Source organism: Ornithorhynchus anatinus, chromosome 10 (assembly GCF_004115215.2).
Source record: "Ornithorhynchus anatinus isolate Pmale09 chromosome 10, mOrnAna1.pri.v4, whole genome shotgun sequence".
Taxonomy (NCBI): domain Eukaryota; kingdom Metazoa; phylum Chordata; class Mammalia; order Monotremata; family Ornithorhynchidae; genus Ornithorhynchus; species Ornithorhynchus anatinus.
In genome coordinates, this window is record NC_041737.1 from 32,638,571 (window position 1) to 32,660,512 (window position 21,942).

At 48.4% G+C, this 21,942-nt stretch overlaps 1 protein-coding gene across 1 annotated transcript in view; it reads right to left on the reverse strand.

The window, feature by feature from the left end:
* Positions 1-21,686, reverse strand: part of NOC3L (NOC3 like DNA replication regulator) — a 42,961-nt gene extending 21,275 nt beyond the window's left edge. Inside the window, 9 exon segments of the mRNA XM_029073766.1 lie at positions 2,723-2,753; positions 2,755-2,817; positions 3,837-3,998; positions 7,561-7,691; positions 7,871-7,921; positions 8,011-8,168; positions 12,251-12,377; positions 18,650-18,857; positions 21,609-21,686. Of these exon segments, the coding sequence (XP_028929599.1) occupies positions 2,723-2,753; positions 2,755-2,817; positions 3,837-3,998; positions 7,561-7,691; positions 7,871-7,921; positions 8,011-8,168; positions 12,251-12,377; positions 18,650-18,857; positions 21,609-21,617 (940 nt within the window). The 5' untranslated portion in view covers positions 21,618-21,686.
* Positions 21,687-21,942: the final 256 nt, after the last annotated feature.

Genomic DNA, 21,942 nt, shown 5'->3' on the forward strand with positions numbered 1-21,942 from the left:
AACAATACAGCCTTCCTTGGGTTCGATTTTCTTTGAGGGGGGAGGAGAGGATTTGTTAAGCACTTACTGGGCGCCAGGCACTGTACTAAGCACTGAGGTAGAGACAAGCTAATGAGGTTGGACACAGTCCAGGACCCACACTGGGCTCACAGTCTTAAGCCCCATTTTACAGATGAGGCAACTGAGGTACAAAAGTGAAGTGTGGCTTGCCCAGGGTTACACAGCAGATCCAGGTGAAGCCAGGATTAGAACCTGAATCTTTCTGACTCCCAGGCCCACGCTCTATCCACTAGGTTACACTGCTTCTCATTTATATTATAAATGGCATACGGCTTACATTAGAGAAGCAGCGTGGCTCACTGGAAAGAGCACGGGCTTTGGAGTCAGAGGTCATGGGTTCGAACCCCGGCTCTACCACTTGTCAGCTGTGTGACTTTGGGCAAGTCACTTAACTTCTCGGTGCCTCAGTTACCTCATCTGTAAAATGGGGATTAAGACTGTGAGCCCCACGTGGGACAACCTGATTCTCCTGTGTCTACCCCAGCGCTTAGAACAGTGCTCGGCACATAGTAAGCGCTTAACAAATACCAACATTATTATTACATTTAATTTTTCTAATTATTCCTGTAGCTATTTCAGAGTTAAGAGTTTGGAAGCCAGAGTCTCCCAAGCTTCAAAGTAGCCAGAATCTAGGTTTTCTGTCTAATAAAAACCACAGTACCTGCAGTAACCCAGCACTCCCTAAAAACCCAGTGCTTTCAAACCAGAGGCATAACAGAATACTTTACCCGCAAAATTCCTGCCCATGTTTGCAAGAGGGCACCCTTCCCCTCCACCACCCTCCCCTTCATCACCTTCATATCTTCTTTCTCTCTTAACCACCCGGTCTCATTTTCACAAATTTGATCAATCTGGCCCAGCTTGTCCAGGCTCGGGACGGGGGAAGGGTTTCCCCCTGAAACCTGGTCTAACCCTACTTCCATTTCCAGATCCCGGGGAGCCCTCTCCTCGGTACCACGGCTTCAACAGCACCACACACACTCACTGGTGAACTTTCCCATTGTTCCCTGAAATCCACAAATCCTGGCATGCCCATTTCGGAAAGGAGCACATGCCAACAGCCCCATTCTAAAAAAGGGCCCCAGAAAAGCCCCTTAGGGTATGTACACAAAAGAAGAAACAGGGTGCTTTATGAGGAAGAGGAGTAGGGTGCTTCCAGAAATAGAGAGGGACTCACCCTCCTATTGAGAAATCCCTGGGAGTAATCATTGCACACTGCAATTAGTCTACACTATGTGTAGAGCACTCTTCTTAATGGTTGGGAGTTGATAAGCACGTTCCCTGCCCATGAGAAGCAGCACGGCCCGGTGGGAAAGCAGGGACCTGGGTTCTAATCCCGGCTCTACTAAATGCTTGCTGTGGTAGCTCCTCTGTGCCTCAGTTTTCCCGTTCTCCTCCTACTTAAACGCTAGCCTCATGTGGGACAGGGATTGCATCTAACTTACTTCACTTGTACCTAGCCCGGTGCTCAGAAGAGTGTTTATTGACCCCCAAATACACTCAGTCTAGAGGGGGAGAGAGACATTAATATAAATAGACTGGCTATTCGGAAGCACGGTGGGGCTGAGGGAGGGGTGAATAACGGGTGCCAATTCAAGCGCAGTGACGACGCAGGAGGAAGTGGAAAAAGAGGAAAAAAGTGATCGAATGCTTTGAGGCCGATGGTAAGGGGTTTCTTTCTGATGTGGAGCTGGGTGAACAGCCGCTGGAGGCTGTTGAGGAATGGGAAAATATGGACTAACGTTTTTGAAGAACGGCTACCTGGAGATCCTTCTGGATACATTTAGAGCACGGACAATTCTAAGAATGAAGGCAGAGGGAAGAGTACCACCTCATCCAATAACAGTGGCTTACTGAAGCCCTGGGGCACGAACTGACTACTTAGAGATGGCTGAGCGATGCTTCCTTCAGAGAAGCAGCATGGCCCAGTGGGTAGAGCCCAGGCCTGGGAGTCAGAAGGTCACGGGTGCTAATTCCGGCTCCACCGCTTGCCTTCTGTGTGACCCCGGGCAACTCACTTCACTTCTCTGGGTCTCAGTTCCCTCATCTGCAAAATGGGGCTGGAGACAGCGATCCCCACGTGGGCCAGGGACCGTGTCCAACCCGATTTGCTTGTATGCACCCCAGCGCTTAATAGAGTGTCTGGCACATACCTAAGCACTGGGGTAGATACGAGTCAATCAGGTTGGATCCAGTCCCTGTCCCACATGGGGACCATAGGCTAAGTAGGAGGGAGAATAGGTACTAAAGCCCCATTTTTCAGTTAGTGAAACTGAGGCCCAGAGAAGGAAGTGACTTACCCGAGGTCACCCGGGAGGAAGGCAACAGAGCCGGGATCAAAACCCAGGTCCTCCGGCTTCCAGGCCTTCGCTCTTTCCACTAGGCCCCGCGACTCTGTACGAGAGGACTGCCGTCGGTATATAAGAGATGGCCCAGAAATGTCAGTCACCCGCTTGGAATATGCACCAGGATAAAAATACTTTCCTACTTGAGAACTGGGTTTGAAAAATGGGGATGCAGGCTGACACGCAAAACTGTCTTTGGCTCCCAAAGGTGACCAATGCTGCCGCTCTGAGATTTCCTGATGGCCAGTCAATATTTCAAGTCTCGTTTCGACCGTAGTTGGAAAGGATACTATTTAAAATACCTTTATTTATCATACCTTTAATTATTTGCTCCAAATTTTCTAAATCAGAACTTGTACTGGCTAACTAGGCCTTCTTCAAATTCCCTTAGTCTCTGCGTTTCTTTCCGGACCTGAAAGAATAAAATTGGGATTCAATTTTTGAGATGCGAATACAACTAAAAGGTAAATGTAAGCAATCTTTTCTCCCCCAAAAGAAAACTCATTCCAACATTGTTCTTATTTTTTTTTAAAGGAGAAAGTAATTTACTTTAGTTGCACTCTCTATGACGCTCAGAATAAAATGGATCTATCAGAATATTAAATACATAAATTTATTTTTCAATAAATGGGTTTAGATTTCACAATCTTACTAAAACTGTGTTCTGGAGGACCCAATACAAAACCAAAAAACCTCAAACGTTTCCATATATTTTCCATTTGCCAGTTTATTCATTATCACCACACTTTTGATTCACTTAAAGGGTCTGGTAGACATTGTTCGGTACCTGGCAGTTTCCTATCATACCAAAACACATTTTTATTGAATGTCGTCCTAGAAATCTGATTTAACCCAGAGCATGGGAAATCTACCACAACTCCACCTCCTATTACACAGGTTCAGGATGTTAAAGTAACACACATCATTTTCCTTTGGGAATTTGAAAAGGGACACAAAAATATTTATTTTCTTTTCAATTTCATTGAGGGGGAAAAACAAAACCAACCACAAGCCCCAGATTTTTTCTGACACAAGCAACACATTCTATGAGATGCAGCATGGCTCAGTGGAAAGAGCCCGGGCTTGGGAGTCAGAGGTCGTGGGTTCTAATCCTGGCTCTGCCACTTGCCAGCTGTGTGACTTTGGGCAAGTCACTTCACTTCTCTGGGCCTCAGTTATCTCATCTGGAAAATGGGGATGAACACTGTGAGCCCCACATGGGACAACCTGATCACCTTGTATCCCTCCACCGCTTAGAAGGGTGCTTTGCGCTTAACAAATACCACCATTATTAATATTATTATTTCAGGGCCTAAGAAATTCCCTGGGAATAAAAGAATTTCCTTCAGGAGCTAAAAGAGCCCAAAGAGATACAGGCCCTCAAAGCTTCTAGTCCGGTATTAAAACACATAAACTGATCTGCAACATTACCTTGGCTGATCGTTCTGCTTCAGTGAGAGCTCGAATTTTGTACGAAGGAGTAATGTCTTTAAATATCTCCATCAGAGAGAGCATCACCAACTTCCGCACAATCACGGCTATGCTTGGATCCTGTTCAGTCAACAAGGCCCGCAACTCCTTCAATTTTTTAATCTGTTAAAGAGATATATTAGGTGGAAGAGAGGACACGGCCGGAAATTCGGAACAAAGGTAACGCGGACAGACCCTCAAATCTGAAATTACAAGCAGAATTCCCGAATCTGCAAATACTAAAAATTGAAAATGCAAACTGCAACTCAATGGAACGAAACAGAGGCTAATTAATGGAAATGTGATAAACCATCTGATAAACCTTATTCTGTACTTTCCCAGAGTGCCAACCAACCAGGATCAAAAATAGGAAGGATTAACTTCCTATTTCACCCACTTCTGGACTTTATAAAATGAGTGGCTAAGTAGAGTCAGAGAATTGACTTAAGGAAATTTTTACCATCTATCTGACCATTTTACCATTCTTCACTCAAAAAGCAGGACTATCTGGTGAGAAAGTTTGAGACTCTTAGAAATCCCTTCTATGATCTTGCTTAGCCACATATTTTGGAGAGTAAAAAAGCCCGTCCCGTAAAATGCAGCAGGCGGCAAATTAATTGAAAATAAAAACGGGCTTTTCAACACTACAGTAGGTCACACAGACTTTGTGGATTTGAGTTACCGGTTTTATTTCTTAGATGACATACGAAACTCAGATCCAGAATGCACTTTAAGGCTCGTAACTTCACATGAAATAAACTATTTTTAAAAAAACTATTAATTCCGATTTCCCTGGACATCCTTCTCCTCTTTGGTTCTTGGCTTTACTGCTGCTTAAAAAAAAGGTCACATTTTGATCTACAGAAGGGATTGTTTCCATCTCTATTGTAGTTAATTGGGAGGCTAAATTAAGTTGCAAGCAAGAGACACTCAGAAGCATTAGGGAGTTTATGAGAAAATCAATCACCCACCTTTTTATGGTATTTTTTAAGCCCTTACTATATCTAAGCACGGGGGTTGATACAAGTTAATCAGGCCAAATAGGGTCCCTGCTCCACATGGGGGGTCATTGCCCAAGCAGGTGAGAGAACGGGTACTGAATCCCCGTTTTGCGGTCGAGAAAACTGAGGCACGGAGAGTTCATTGACTTGTCATGGTCACTCAGAAGGCAAGTGGAAGAGCCGGGATTAGAACCCAGGCCCTCAGGCTTCCAGGTCTGGTTCTTTCCTCTAGGCCAAGCCACTTATTGAGCCCTTACTCTGTAAAGAGCACTACATCATCCAGTCGTACTTCCTGAGTGCAGGCCATTCTACTAAGCTCCTGGCAGAGAACAACATAACTTTCATTCAGTCGTACTTAGTGAGCATTTCCTGTGTGCAAAACACTGTACTGAGCGCTTGGGAGAGTACACTATAACACCAAACGGACACAATCCTGCCCACAACGAGCTCCCAGCCCAGAGGGGGAAACGTACTACTAATTCACTGCACTAAATGCTTGGGAAAGGATAATAGATCTGATGGACACGTTCACTGACCACAGGGAGATTAGAGACTAAAGGGGGAGACTCATTAAATTACAGATACGTAGATAAGTTATGTAGGGTTGGGGGGGGATGGTACAATTCCAAGCTCATAGGTGATGTGGAAGGGAGAGAAAGAGGAAATGAGGGTTTAGTCCAGGAAGGTCTCTTGGAGATGCGATTTTAATACCGTTCTGAAGGCAAGGGAGAGTGTCTGTCAAATATGAAGGGAGCCAGAGGGACAATGTGGGCTACGGGTTGGCGGCAAGGTAGACGAGATCAGAGTACACTGAAAAGGTTGGCCTTAGAGGAGCAAAGTTAGCGTGCTGGATCGTAGAAGGGATCAACAAGGGAAGATAAGAGGGGGCGAGGTGACAGCGCTTTAAAGCTGATGGCAGGGTGTTTCTGCTTGATGTGGAGGTGGATGGGCAATCGCTGAGGTTCTTGGGGAAAAACAGGCTGGATGCAGAAAACGGAGCTGGGCAATGGAGTGAAATGTGAGCTGCGAGAGGGAGAGACAGGTAGCAGGGTATAAAGCAAGGAGGCTGACCAAGTAGTCAAGGTGGGAAAGGATTCTCTCTGACCTCCCTTCCTCCTCTCTCGCCCCGCTCCAGTCTATTCTTCACTCCGCTGCCCGGCTCATCTTCCTGCAGAAACGATCTGGGCACGTCACTCCCCTTCTTAAACACCTCCAGTGGTTGCCTATCAACCTCCGCTCCAAACAAAAACTCCTCACTCTAGGCTTCAAGGGTCTAATCAACCTTGCCCCTTCCTACCTCTCCTCCCTTCTCTTCTACCACCCACCCCGCACGCTCCGCTCCTCTGCTGCCCACCTCCTCACCGTCCCCTCGGTCTCGCCCTATCCCGCCGTCGACCCCCTGTGCCACGTCCTCCCGCAAGTCCTGGAATGCCCTCCCTCCTCATTCTCGCCAAACTGATTCTCTTCCCCTCTTCAAAACCCTACTTAAAACTCACCTCCTCCAAGAGGCCTTCCCAGACTGAGCTCTTCTCCCTCTACTCCCTCTACCACCCCCTCTTCACCTCTCCGCAGGCTAAACCTCTTTTCCCCCCTTTCCCTCTGCCTCCCCCCCTCCCCCCTTCCCATCCCCTCAGCAACTGTACTCGTCCGCGTCAACTGTATATATTGTCCATTTATCTAATTATTTTTGTTAATTGAATTGTAAACATTGGCCTTTGATCTATTAGTTGCCATTGTTTTTACGAAGATGTTTCTTCCTTGACTCTATTTATTGCATTGTTCTTTGTCTGTCCTCTCCCCGATTTAGGACTGTAAGCCGTCAAAACGGCGAGGGACTGTCTCTATCTGTTGCCGACTTGTTCATTCCAAGCGCTTAGTACGGTGCTCTGCACATAGTAAGCGCTCAATAAATACTATTGAATGAATGAATAATTGGTTGGATCAACCTAGTTGCAGTGTTGGATGGAAAGGCGGATTTTTAGCTAGTGTCGGTGAAGGTCGAACAGAAAGGATCTGCGTGACAGAACTGTGACGGTGTTGGCGTTGAATGAGGGAATGAGTGAGGGAAAATGCAGAGGCTAGGGGTGTTTATCCTCTACTTAGGTCACAGAACACCATCAAATAACTCAGCATTTTTCGCTGTCGCTAGACAGAGCTGAAGAGCGGAAAAGAAAGATGGGACACGAACAGAACACACGAAACCGCATCTGAGTTCAGATAGACAGGGAAAACACCCAACCACGGCACTGTAAGAAAACAGCGTTTTAAAGAATTCTACAATTCAGACTTACTACTTGAAAAAGCGGGATTCACCCAAATTTGTAAAGTTTTTACTATGTCTCGCTAAAAGTTTAAAAAATGGATCGTTTCTTTTTCAGAGTCAAATTGAGATCACTCTGTATAGAATTAATCAGACTTTCTACTTGAAAAGCTGGATTCACCCAAATTAGTCAAGTTTTTACTACGTCTCGCTTTCCTTTTAAAAAATGGCTCCTTTTTCAGAGTCAAATTGAGATCATTCTGTATGGAATTAATCCCCTTGATTGCTTTTTCTGTCAGCTTTTGCATATTTAGAAACCAGGGTCCTTGATTTGGGCCAAGTAGATTGATCTTTCTTTTAATTTGCATCACCAAAGGGCATCTCTAGTTTATTATCTTGTCTGGAAAATCCCAGTGCTACCTACGTTGTTTTCTGGATCCGATAGGATGGCAGATGCCAGGGCTGCAATGTGAACTTTCTTCTCTCGCAGCTTCTCACGTCTCTCAGTCAACAATTCTTCTGTGGTCAGCATAGGTCTGAGATCGGCAGTAACCGCTAAAATCAAATCAACTAAGTTACTTCTCTTCTAAAGACACCCAGAACTTTTATATGCATCGACGTGTCGGTTTAAAACGAGAGCCCTTCTTATCAGAAAGGGAATCAAGTGCCCCATTTGAGTCTCTGTCATTTCCTTCCAAATTATCTGTGTTAAATGTGAGAAACTGCCTCATCACCTTCTTCAATCTGGACTTCTTGCTGCTCAACATCTTCTTCAACGATAACTGCTAAAAAAACCAAAACAGATGTGTTAAGAACTCTGTCGCATCGGTAGGAGATTAAAAGCATTTATATAATTGTTCAGCTGCTGATTTACCTGGTCTCTCCCTGGTCTGTGGAATAATTCTATTCTTGTCTTTAATAGGAAGCAAGTGGATCAGATCTTTTTCTGGCTCAGCTGCCAGGCGTCTTGGCATTTTCTCATATTTGTCGATGACATTCTCATTCTTCCGCTTCTTGGAACGAACAGGCTCGCTGTACAGTTTAACACAAACCGTTCACTTTCATCAAAATGAAATGTCAAAAGGAAGCTAAAGCGTTAATATAAAGAGGAGTGGATGTCTACGGACAGCATAAGCTGTGCAACGAAACCTGATATGTGACCCTAATGCATGTTTTTCCTTTCTTAGGAGAGCTGGCATTCATGCATAAAACAAGTTAGCAGGGCAAATTCACCCAATCTTCCTGGCTAGCATTTCTCTTCCGTTTTCCTTAATTTCTCAGTAAATGGAACTTACTGAGCACTTGTGTGTGCAGAACCCTGTACTAAGCGCTTGGGAGAGTACAACAGAGTCGGTAGACATCTTCCCCAGGAGGATAAAGTCTAGGCAGGGAGTACAATACAACGGAGTTGGTAGACACCTTCCCCAGGAGATTACAGTCTAGAGACAGGCATAAAACGAAATTACAGACATGTATTTAAGTGCTATGGGGCTATGATATATATTTCCCACTGCTTTAAAGCTTGCCCATGTACCCCCATCCACTGCACTCCCCAGTTATCACCCCATCTCTTTCTACGACCGTTTCCCAAACCTCTCAGGTGAGTTGTTTCTCCCATTGCCTCAAACTCCTCTCCGCCAATTCTCTCCTCGACCCCTCCTAAAATCCAGCTTCCGCCCCCTCCACTCCACTGAAACTCCCTTCTCTAAAAGTCACCCATGACCTCCTCTTCCCAAATCCACCACTCCATCTTAATCTTCCCAGACTTCTAGGCTGCCTTTGACGCTGTGGCCTACCCCACCCTTCTGGAAACATTATTCATTCCATCGTTTTGAGCGCTTTATTGAACAACCAACAGAGACGACGGGCTCACAGTCTAGCGGGGGGGGAGACTAACAATAAAACAAAACAAAACCAAAATCTAACCGTGGCTTCACTGACACTCCTTTCTCTCTGGCCACTGCTTCCATATCTTTCGATGGATCCTCCCTCTGCCTCCCAGCTCCTTACTGTGGGGGTCTGTCAGGGCTCAGCTCGGGGTCCCCTTCTAGTCTTTATCTACACCTACTTCCTTGGAGAATCCCTCGATTACCATCTCTATGCAGACGCTTTAATCGCCACCATTAAACTAGCACCTCTTTGCAGACCAAATCCACCTCTCTAGGACTGACCTCTTTCCTTTTCCGCAATTCACCTCTCTCAGTCAACCCACATATTCAGTCTGTCGCCAAATCCTGGTGGTTCTACCTTCCCAGCGTCCAAAATGCTACTACATCTTGACAACTGCAAAACCCTCCTCGCTCACCCTCCTGCCTCCTGACCACTCCATCCATACTTCGCTCTGCTGCCCAGATCATTTTTCTACAGGAAATCCAGTCCACATCTCCTATTCCTTAATAATAATAATAATAATAATAATAATAATAATAACAGCATTTAGGCACTTACAATGTGCCAGAAACTAAGCGCTGGGGTGGATACAAGCAAATCGGGTTGGACAGAGGCCCTTGTCATTCATTCATTCAATCGTATTATGAGGCGCTGTGTGCAGAGCACTGTACCAAGCTCTTGGAAAGTACAATTCGGCAACGGATAGAGACAATCCCTGCCCAACAATGGGCTCACAGTCTAGAAGGGGAGAGAGACAACAAAACAGGTAGACAGGCATCAATAGCATCAAAATAAATAGAACCACAGATAAAATGCATATCATTAATAAAATAGAGTAATAAATATGTATAAATATGCACAAGTGCTGTGGGACAGGTAAGTGGTAGAGCAGAGGGAGAGAGTAGGGGGATTGGGGAGGAGCAGAGGGAAAGGGAGGGCTCAGTCTGGGAAGATCTCCTGGAGGAGGTGAGCTCTCAGTAAGGCTTTGAAGAGGGAAAGAGAGTTAGTTTGGCAGATGTGAGGAGGGAGGGCATTCCAGGCCAGAGGGAGGACGTGGGCCAGGTATGAACGAGGCCCAGTGAGGAGGTACGCGGCAGAGAAGCGGAGTGTGCGGGCTGAGCTGTAGAAGGAGAGAAGGGAGGTGAGGTAGGAGAGGGCCAGGTAATGAAGAGCTTTGAAGCCAAGAGTGAGGAGTTTTTGCTTCATGCGAAGCTTGATAAGCAACCACTGGAGATTTCTGAGGAGGGGAGTGACATGTCCTACATAAGGCTCGTGGTCTGAATCCCCACTTTCCAGATGAGGGAACTAAGGCACAGAGAAGCCAAGTGACTTGCCCAAGGTCACATAGTACACAAGTGGCGGAGCCAGAATCAGGACTCATGACCTTGACTCCCATGCCCGTGCTCTATCCACTATGCCGTGTTGCTTCTCTGAACTTCCAGGGCTTGCCCACCCACATCTGGATCATTCAGAAATTCCTTGCCATCAGTTTTTAAGCAATCAGCTTACGCCCTCCTACCATACTTTGTTGATTTCCTACTACAACCTAGTCCACATCCTCTGCTCCTCTACGGCCAACTCACTCACTTTACCTTATTCTCGTGCCTCAGTAAGCGGTCACACCCTGGCCAGGCTAACGGGCAGGGAGTGCCGAGAAGCATTAACCTTTCCCTTACCTCCCAGGGCTACCGACCCCGGAGGTGCTGGGTGATCAATAAGGCCGAACAATTAGACCCGGAATAAGAAAACCGCAATGGGTCTTGTCGCACAATCCTTTTAAACCCCAAATAAGGCCAACGGAAGCTCGCTGCTGGAGCTAGGAGGAGTGGGTGTTCTAGGAACTTTGGAGGAAGCCCGTTTGGGGTGTTTTGAGAGGGACCCCGTTTGGGGTTACTTGAAAGGAAGTGTATTTGAGGTGGTGTCACCCCCAGAAGCCAAGGATAGCGTTTTGCCCTTGAGATGGCGGGTGCCCAGGTTCACCCAGGCACTTGTGGTTTGAGCGGTAGCCCGTTTGGGGTTACCTGAAAGGGAGCCCGACTGCCCCTGCCATCTTGGTACAAGCTCTGGTCTGGCCGGAATGGGCCCAGGAGGGAAGAAGGGGAAGTGGACGTGTCTCCTTCCCAGTTTTACCAGCGGCTAGAAGTGGGGTACCACGTTGACCAGAATATCTATTGCTTATTAGCCTAGGAATAGCTTTGCTCCTGAGTTATAGCCGGTTCTTTGTGCTACCTGCTTAATAAACCCATAACCCTTGAGTTTACGTACCCATTTCCTCCAATCTGTGAGCTCACGATAGTTAATAATAATAATGTTGGTATTTGTTAAGCGCTTACTATGTGCCAAGCACTGTTTTAAGCGCTGGGGTAGACACTGGGGAATCAGGTTGTCCCACGAGGGGCTCACAGTCTTCATCCCCATTTTACAGATGAGGGAACTGAGGCACCGAGAAGTAAAGTGACTTGCCCAAAGTCACACAGCTGACAAATGGCCGAGCAGGGATTTGAACCCATGACCGGTTCCGTCCGGTCACACTCACCACCAATCCTGGCTCACATCCTCCCTCTGGCCGGGAACATTCCCCCCTTCCCTGCATCCTTTATGGCAGACCACCACGTTCCCCACCTTCAAAGTCTTACAAATATCATATCTCCTCCAAGAAGCCTTCCCTGAATAACTTTTCTTTTCATCAACCCATTCACCCTCCCTTTTGCATCATCTATGCACTTAGGTCTGTACCTTCTAAGTCCTCTGATAGCCCAGCCGCAGCCCCTCAGTACCCACATAAGTATCCTTCTAATTCTGCCATTTCCCCAATCTGTAATTTTTTTAATGTCTTCCTCCCCCTTTCATCTCTAAGTTCCTTATAGGCCGGAGTCACGTCTATAAACTCAGTAAGTACCACTGATTGGCACTTCCTTATATTATCGACTAAGAGACGCTACCTTTAAACCCTGACTCATCCGCATACTGTCCCATTCTCTTCTATCTAAAAATATCTGCATGTCTTCCTAGTTAGACTGTCAACCCCTTGCGGGTACGGCGTCTTCTACCTCTACATACTCTCAAGGGCTTAGTTCCAAGCTCTGCATTCGGCCAGCCCCCGGTAAATTATTCTGATTACCACGAAACCCCTCCGAGCTTCCCTGTTTTTTACTACGGCACGGCACTGAGAATTAAAACTCAAAAATACATTTTGGCTTGCAATAAGCTAAGGGTAGACTCACGGTGAAGAAAGATCTCTCGTCAGAAAGGACGTTCTCTGAGCCAAATCGTCCAACAGCTGCATGTCATCTTCATCCAACATATCCAACGGAAGAGCTTCATTATCTTCTTCATTCTCGATTGTCCGTGCTGGGGCAGATATGGAGAATAATTATTCCCGAAATGGGGCCCGCTCAACACAGACTCTTCACTCCTTCTCAAAGCCCCAGTTACTAAGAGTTACCAGTAGAGCTCTGCACAGGCCAGGCGTCATCCATACGGCTCAATCCCGTGGGTCCAGGCAGGCCAAGGTTCACGAGGTACAGTGTAGTGCAGAACAAGTGAACCCAGGCTTCACCCCAGACCCCAATCTGTGGAAATATGGTATGCTTGCTAACGGGTGGTGTTCCTCAGCCGGCAGTGAGACAACAGGCCTCTCTCTTCTAGTCTAGCTCAGAGCTTGACTGATCCCGCTGAGGGTGTCCTTGGTCTGGGCCAGATGTTTAAATTTTTTGCAAGACTACAGCCAGCAGAAAGCGCGGGGGCCCGGGGAGAGGCCAAAAGAGAAGCTTGCAGCTCTTTGGCTCCCAGGACACTTCTGTGGATCTGCCCCATTCTCCTCTCCCGACTCAGTTTCAACTCCCTGATTCCCCCATGAATGGGAAGGCCAGAGGCAGCACCTTTATCCACGGAGAAATAAACCTTCAGTAGCAGGCAGCAGAAAAACCCTGTTTCTTCACGTAACCTTGTGGGCAGTGAAGGTTTCTACCAACTATGTAGTGTTCTGCACTTAGTAAGAACTCAAAAAATACCACTGATTGATGAATGTCAAGGAGTCTCGCTTCCTCACCTGGCAATTTCTTCAAACCCTGCACTACTGAGTCGTGAAAGGGCCCCGCTCTGTTTACTAAGGCGACAACCCCCTTCTCTCGGAAACATCCAACCTTGGCTTCAGTGACACCGTCCTCTCCAAATTCTCCTCTGACCTCTCTGGCTGCTCATTCTCAATCTCTCTCACGGGGTCCCACCTTCTAACTGTGGGAGTTCCTCAAGGCTCGGTCCGGGGTCCCCCTTCTATTCTCCATCTACACCCTCCCTTGAAAAATTCATTTGCCCTCACAGCTTCGACCTCCACCTCTATGCAGATGATTCCCATCTCAACAGCTCCAGCCCTGATCTTTCTCCTCTGCAGTCTCATATTTCCATTTTGCCTTGGGGACCTCTATTGGATGTCCCATCAGCACCTCAAATTTCACATGTCCAAAACCCAATGCCACAACCTTGGGGTTGGCTCTCTCATCCACCCCACGTCTTCAACCTGTCACCCAATCCTTTTGGTTCAACCTTCACAATATCGGAAAAATCCGCCCTCTCCTCTCCATCCAAACTCCTTCCATCTTAATCCAAGCATCTATCCTATTCCGCCTTAATTACTGCACTCGGCCTCCTTGTTGACCTCTCTACCTCCCGTCTCGCCCCACTTTAGTCCATACTTCACTCTGCTTTTCCAATTGTTTTCAACAAATCCTCTCACTCTGTGTTTCCCCAATCCTCAAGACCTTCCACCTTTGTGTCGAACAGAAACTCCTACAATTGGCTATAAAGCACCTTGCCCTATTCCTATCTTACCTTTCTGACTTCCTACTACTACTAATAATGACGGTGGATTTGTTAAGCACTTACTATGTGCCAAGCACCGTTCTAAGCGCTGGGGTAGATACAAGGTCATCAGGTTGTCCCACATGGGGCTCACAGTCTTAATCCCCATTTTACAGATGAGAGAACTGAGGCACGGAGAGGTGACAAATTGCCCAAGGTCACAGAGCAGACAAATGGTGGAGCTGGGATTAGAACCCACATCCTTTGACTCTCAAGCCCGGGCTCTTTCCACTAAGCCACGCTGCTTCAACCCAACTCCTACAACCAAGCCTGTACCCTCTGCTCCTCTACTGACGACCTACTCGCTGTACTTCAATTGCCCAGCTCCGGCCTCTTGCCTTGAAAACTCTCCCTCTTCACATCCAACAACCACTTTTCCCATTGTCAAAGCCACCTAAATCTCATTTCCTCTGTCCCCTCTGTGTTACCTATTCACCCCCACAGCACTTACGTACATATCCCTTAATTTACTGATGCATCCTTAATGCCCCCTCTCCATCTATACTGTGAGCTCACTGTGGGCAGGGAACGTGTCTACAAACTCTGTTGGACTCTACCCTCCCACACAGAGTAGAGTGCTCTGCACACAGTAAGCACATAATAAACACTGATCGATTTATATCATCACTACACCACACAATACAGAACCGCAGGACTATTGACCCCACTGCTTTTTTTTTTTAAAAGCATTGAGAAATTTCTCTCTCTTTCCCCATAAAGACCTGGAAGAATCAATGATCGTAAGCCCCCAGTGTGTAAGGATCATAACTCCCAACTCTTTTGGACTGTACTTTCCCAAGTGCTTAGTATCGTACGTTGCACAAAGCATCACTTCATTGACTGACTGTTCCACCCGCATATTCGACGTCACCAAACCCTGTCGGTTCAACCTTCATGACTGGAAAAATTGCCCTTTTCTCTTCATCCAAACTGTCACCATGCTGATCCAGGCACTTACCCTACCCTACCTTGAAACCCGCACCCACCTCCTCGAGGACCTCCCTGCTCCTGCCTCTTCTCGCTCCAATCCATAATTCACTCGGGCTGCACGGTCGCTGGTCAACAGAAACGTTCAGTCCACGTCTCCCAACCTCCACTGCCTGCCCATCCACCTCTGCATCAAAAACAGCAACTCCCTTCCCTTGGCATTAAAACAATCAGCTGGGAAGCAGCATGGCCTAGGGGATAGAGCCTGGGAATCAGAAGGACCTGGGATCTAATCCCGGCTCTGCCACTTACCTGCCGTGTGACCCTGGGCAAGTCGCTTCACTTTCCTGTGCCTCAGTTACCTTATCTGCAGCTCAGCCAGCACATTCTGCTTCTCTGGTGCCGGCTTACTCACTGGGCCCCAATCTCATCTATCTTGCCAACGACCCCTTGCCCACATCCTCCTGCTTGCCTGGAACTCCCTCCCCCTCCAAATACGCCAGACCACCACTCTCTCCACCTTCAGAGCACTATTAAGGTCAAATCTCCTCCAAGAGGCCTTCTCTGATTAAACCCTCTTTTCCCTGGCTCGCTCTCCCGTGTGGTTTACGCGCTTTGATCTGCGACCTCTTTCATTCATTCATTCAATAGTATTTATTGAGCGCTTACTATGTGCAGAGCACTGTACTAAGCGCTTGGATGAACAAGTCGGCAACAGATAGAGACAGTCCCTGCCGTTTGACGGGCTTACAGTCTAATCGGGGGAGACGGACAGACAAGAACAATGGCAGTAAACAGCGTCAAGGGGAAGAACATCTCGTAAAAACAATGGCAACTAAATAGAATCAAGGCGATGTACAATTCATTAACAAAATAAATAGGGTAACGAAAATATATACAGTTGAGCGGACGGTACAGTGCTGTGGGATGGAAGGGAGAGGTGGAGGAGCAGAGGGAAAAGGGGAAAATGAGGCTTTAGCTGCGGAGAGGTAAAGGGGGGATGGCAGAGGGAGTAGAGGGGAAGAGGAGCTCAGTCTGGGAAGGCCTCTTGGAGGAGGTGATTTTTAAGTAAGGTTTTGAAGAGGGAAAGAGAATCAGTTTTGGCGGAGGTGAGGAGGAGGGCGTTCCAGGACCGCGGGAGGACGTGACCCAGGGGTCGACGGCGGGATAGGCGAGACCGAGGGACGGCGAGGAGGTGGGCCCAGTGAGAGGTCCAGATGACCTCTGGACATCTGATATCCACAACCTCGACCCGCAGCATCTAAGCTGGCACCTTTATTTATTAGAAATCACTTTATTTTTCATATTAATGTCTGTCTCCCCCTCTAGACCGTAAACTCATCGTGGGCAGGGAGCATGCCTGCTAATTCTGTTGTACTGCGTTCTCCCAAGTGCTTAGAACAGTGCTCTGCACACGGTAAGTGCTCGGTAAATATCACCGAATGATCGCTGCTTGTTGAGATCCAGAATGGGCACACCCCTTGCTGTCTCAGTTTCAATTCTACCCATTGGGTAAGTCAGTTCCATTTGGTACCCTGGAAATCTGACTTGAATTTCCTTCTGATTCAGAGTACTATAAAGCAGATGACAAGAACGCCATGCCAACGATAGCCGATTTAAGCGGCAGCAACGTGCTCGACTCCCGGGTCCATGGGAATAGTACCTCCATCCTCTCTAAGGCAAGGCACGAGGAAGGAAACCCTCTTAACTCTTATGATGTGATGACGGCCACATTTTGGCCCCAGGACGGTCCGGCGAGGAGCCTGAGGACATTCTCCCAGGAAGGATATCTTGGTGTTCTCATTATTGCCAATTTGTTTTCTACTGGAACGATCTCAACACTTCCCTGGTGTATCTGCCCTTAACTGCTTTTAGAACGGGAAACCGCAAGCCCCCTAACCAGATCCAAAGAAAGTTGACTCTGCTTCTTGCCTCCTGCGCGACCTCAAAAAAAATCACTTAACTTCTACAATCTTCAGTTGCCTCGTCTGTTAAATGAGGACTCAATACCTGCCTTCCCTCCGACTTAAGACTGGCTTGGCTTCACGGACTCCGTCCTTTCCTGGTTCTCCTCTTATCTCTCTGGCTGGTCATTCTCGGTCTCCTTCGCAGGCGCCTCCTCCCCCTCCTATCCTTTAACTGTTGGAGTTCCTCAAGGGTCAGTTCTTGGCCCTCTTCTGTTCTCCATTTACACTCACTCGCTTGGTGAACTCATCCGCTCTCATGGCTTTGACTACCATCTCTACGCAGATGACACGCAGATCTACATCTCTGCCCCTGTCCTCTCCCCCTCCCTTCAGGCTCGCATCTCCTCCCGCCTCCAGGATGTCTCCACCTGGATGTCGGCCTGCCACCTAACACTCAACATGAGCAAGACTGAGCTCCTCATCTTCCCTCCCAAGCCCGGTCCTCTCTCAGACTTCCCTATCACCGTGGATGGCACGACCCTCCTTCCCGTCTCTCGGGCCCGCAATCTCGGTGTCATCCTTGACTCGTCTCTCTCGTTCACCCCACACATCCTATCCGTTACCAAGACCTGCCGGTTTCACCTTTACAATATCGCCAAGATCCGCCCTTTCCTCTCCACCCAAACGGCTACCTTACCGCTACGGGCTCTCGTTATATCCCGGCTAGACTACTGTGTCAGCCTTCTCTCTGATCTCCCTTCCTCCTCTCTCGCCCCACTCCAGTCTGTTCTTCACTCCGCTGCCCGGCTCATCTTCCTGCAGAAACGATCTGGGCATGTCACTCCCCTTCTTAAACAACTCCAGTGGTTGCCTATCGACCTCCGCTCCAAACAAAAACTCCTCACTCTAGGCTTCAAGGCTCTACTTCACCTTGCCCCTTCCTACTTCTCCTCCCTTCTCTCTTTCTACCGCCAAACCCGCACGCTCCGCTCCTCTGCCGCCCACCTCCTCACTGTCCCCCCGGTCTCCCCTATTTCGCCGTCGACCCCTGGGCCACGTCCTCCCGTGGTCCTAGAATGCCCTCCCTCCTCACCTCCGCCAAACTAATTCTCTTCCCCTCTTCAAAACCCTACTTAAAACTCACCTCCTCCAAGAGGCCTTCCCAGACTGAGCTCCCCTTCTCTCTCTACTCCCTCTACCGCCCCCCTTCACCTCTCCGCAGCTTAACCCTCTTTTCCCCCCATTTCCCTCTGCTCCTACCCCTCTCCCTTCCCATCCCCTCAGCACCGTACTCGTCTGCTCAACTGTATATATTTTCATTACCCTATTTATTTTGTTAATGAAATGTACATCGCCTCGATCCTATTCAGTTGCCATTGTTTTTATGATGTTCTTCCCCTTGACTCTATTTACTGCCATTGTTCTTGTCTGTCTCCCCCAGTTAGACTGTAAGCCTGTCAAACGGCAGGGGACTGTCTCTATCTGTTGCCGACTTGTTCATTCCAAGCACTTAGTACAGTGCTCTGCACATAAGCGCTCAATAAATACTATTGAATGAATGACTGTGAGGCCATGGGACTGTGTCCTACCTGATCACCTTCAATCTTCCCCAGTTTAGTACAGGATGATGTACTCTAAGTGCTTAACAAACATAGCTAAAATGATTTTTTAAAGCTGTCATTCTTGTTCCTCCCTCCCTCCCTCTGTTATTGAGTATGCCATTGCTTGAGAAGGCAGGTAACCTGAACTGGATGGCAGAAACACCTAGGCCTGACCCTCTCATTCAGTCGCATTTATTGAGCAGTCAGGGCGACCCCGAAAGGAGTGGGAGAAGAAGAAAGGAGGAATCAGCAAAGCAGTGAGGAGATGTGCCTTCAACAGGCCTTTGAAGGCAGGGGGGAGATTATCAGATTATTAAAATCTCATTACCTGACTGCTTTTTCTTTAAGCTTTCTTCGGGTACGGGATTCTTGGAGATGGCATCTTTGACGGCTTGTCTCAGTTTCCTCTGCTCTTTGCGGTACCTCTTGGCGGTGCTCTGCTGTTTATATTGTTTGTTTTTCAACTTGTTGTCAAGTTTAACCTTACTGGTCTTCAGCAGCTTCCGAAAGCTTGGAGCCCGCTTGGTATTTTTTCTCTGGAAATCAAGTGGAAATAATTGTCACTGACGGAGCTCCTTCGAAGAAATACTTTTCTTGCTTTAAAACGGGGTTGGAAAACCTGGAGCCCATCAAGCGTATTTCAACCTCAGACATTATAACTTTCTTACATCGGACACGTGAACCACCCACACTTCGGATGGGGCCCCGATCCCCGGCGGTTCCAGATACCGAGCGCCTCTGAACCCAGATCCTAAGCGGCGAGGCACAGCGGAAAGAGCACGGGGCTGGGAGTCGGAAGGCCCCGGGTTCTAACCCCGACTCCACCACACTTCTGCGCTGGGACCTGGGCCAAGTCCCCTGACTTCTCCATGCCTCAGTTCCCTCAAATGTAAAATGGGTTTTAAGATTATGAGGCCCACTTGGGACCAGAAGCGCGTCCAACCTGATCAGCTTATTTACCACCCCATTAACTCTCCTCCCCTCTTCAATGCCCTATTGAGAGGTCACCTCCTCCAGGAGGCCTTCCCAGACTGAGCCCTCCCTTTTCCTCTGCTCCTCCTCCCTTCCCCACAGCATTTGTATATATTTCTCCACATTCATTACTCTACTTTATTAAGGATGTGCATTTATCTATGGTTCTATTTATCTTTTTAATGGTATTGATGCCTGTCTGCTTGTTTTGTTTTGTTGTCCATCTCCCCCTTCTAGACTGTGAGCCTGTTGTTAGGTCAGGATTGTCTCTATCTGTGGCCGAACTGTACTTTCCTAGTGCTTAGTACCATGCTCTGCACCCAGTAAACGCTCAATAAATACGACTGAACGAATGAATCTCTCTACCCCAGCGCTTAGTACTGTGCCTGGCACATAGTAGGCGCTGAACAGCAGAGAAGCAGCGTGGCTCAGTGGAAAGAGCCTGGGCTTGGGAGTCAGAGGTCATGGGTTCTAATCCCGGCCCTGCCACTTGTCAGCGGTGTGACTTTGGACAAGTCACTTCACTTTTCCGGGCCTCAGTCACCTCATCTGTAAAATGGGGATTAAGACTGTAAGCCCCACGTGGGACAGCCTGATGACCTTGTAACAATAATAATGATGGTATTTGTGAAGCGCTTACTATGTGCACTGTTCTAAGTGCTGGCGGGGGGGGGGAGGGATACAAGGTCATCGGGTTGTCCCACGTGGGGCTGACAGTCTTCATCCCTATTTTACAGATGAGGTCACTGAGGCCCAGAGAAGTGAAGTAAATTGCCCAAAGTCACTTCTCTTGTATCTCTTGCATCTATCCGGTGCTTAGAACAGTGCTTGGCACATAGTAAGCATGTAACAACAATAATAATGATGGCATTTGTTAAGCCCTTACTACGTGCCAAGCACTGTTCTAAGCACTGGGGGAGATACAAGATGATCAAGTTGTCCCACATGGGACTCCCAGTCTCCATCCCCATTTTACAGATGAGGGAACTGAGGCACTGAGAAGTGAAGTGACTTGTCCAAAGTCATTTCTCTTATATCTCTTGCATCTACCCAGTGTTTAGAACAGTGCTTGGCACATAGTAAGTGTTTAGTAATAACAATAATAATGGCATTTGTTAAGCACTTACTATGTGCCACGCACTGTTCTAAACGCTGGGGTAGACAGCGGATAACATCATTATTCATGACGAATACCGCCAAAGGCAAAATACAAGTAAAGCATCAACGCCCGGGCGCTGAAAAATCGCCCCCCTACCCAAACTCTCTGGGTCCCATTCCTTCATTCAGTCCTATTTACTGAGCGCTTACTGGGTGCAGAGCACTGTGCTAAGCGCTTTGGAAAGTCCAACTGGGCAGCAGATAGAGACAATCCCTGCCCCACGACGGGTTCACGGTCTAGAAGGGGGATAGACAGACGACAAAACACAACAAGCGGGCATCAGTTGCGTCAAAATAAACAGAATTATAGATATGGACACGGCATTAATAGAGTAAGAAATGTGTACAAATAGACGCAAGCGCTGTGAAGAGGGGAAGGAGCGGGGGGGGGGGGGGCGTGGCAGAAGAAAATAATAATAATGATGGCATTTGTTAAGCGTTTACTATGCGCAGAGCACTGTTCTAAGCGCTGGGAAGGATACAGGTGATCAGGTTGTCCCACGTGGGGCTCCCAGTCTTCATCCCCATTTTCCAGATGAGGTCACTGAGACACAGAGAAGTCAAGTGACTTGCCCAGAGTCACACAGCAGACAAATGGCAAAGTCGGGATTCGAACCCACGTCCTCTGCCTCCCCAGCCCGGCCACCTGTCAGCTGTGTGACTGTGGGCAACTCACTTAACTTCTCTGTGCCTCAGTTACCTCATCTGTAAAATGGGGATTAAGACTGTGAGCCTCATGTGGGACAACCTGATTCCCCTGTGTCTACCCCAGCGCTTGGGACAGTGCTCTGCACATAGTAAGCGCTTAACAAATACTAACATTACTATTATTACTTAACTTCTCTGTGCCTCAGTTGCCTCATCTGTAAAATGGGGATGAAGACTGGGAGCCTCACGGGGGACAGCCTGATGCCTCTGTACCTCCCCAGCGCTCAGAACAGCGCTCTGCGCAGACTAAGCGCTTAACAAATACCCACATCATCATTATTATTATTATTGAGCCCGGGCTCTTTTCCACGGAGCCCTTTCCGGTGAGAGGGAGGCCGAGGCCCCGCGAGGCGGCGGCGGAGCGGCCCGGGGTCGCCCAATTGGCCCTCCCCAGCGCTTAGAGCAGTGCTCTGCACCCAGGAGGCGCTCAAACAATAGCATGAACTCACCGGCTTCATGGTGAGGCGGCGGCGGGCGCGCGACCGTCCGCGTGCAGGCGCGAGACCGGAAGCGCCGGCCCAACCGGAAGTGCCCCCGCCCGCGACGACTCCCGCCACCCGCGCCCGGGGCCGGGGCCGCGCATGCGCGCTCGCCGCCGCCCACCTGCGCCCCCTGCTGACTCCGGCGAGGCGCTGCGGGCCCAGCCGGCGTCGGCTCCCGAGGCCCCTCCCGCTTAGCCGCTCCCTGGGGGACAGGCACCCTCACCGGGATAATAATAATAATAACGGTTGTTAAGGCCTTACTATGTGCCAAGCACTGTTCTAAGCGCTGAGGGGGAGATAC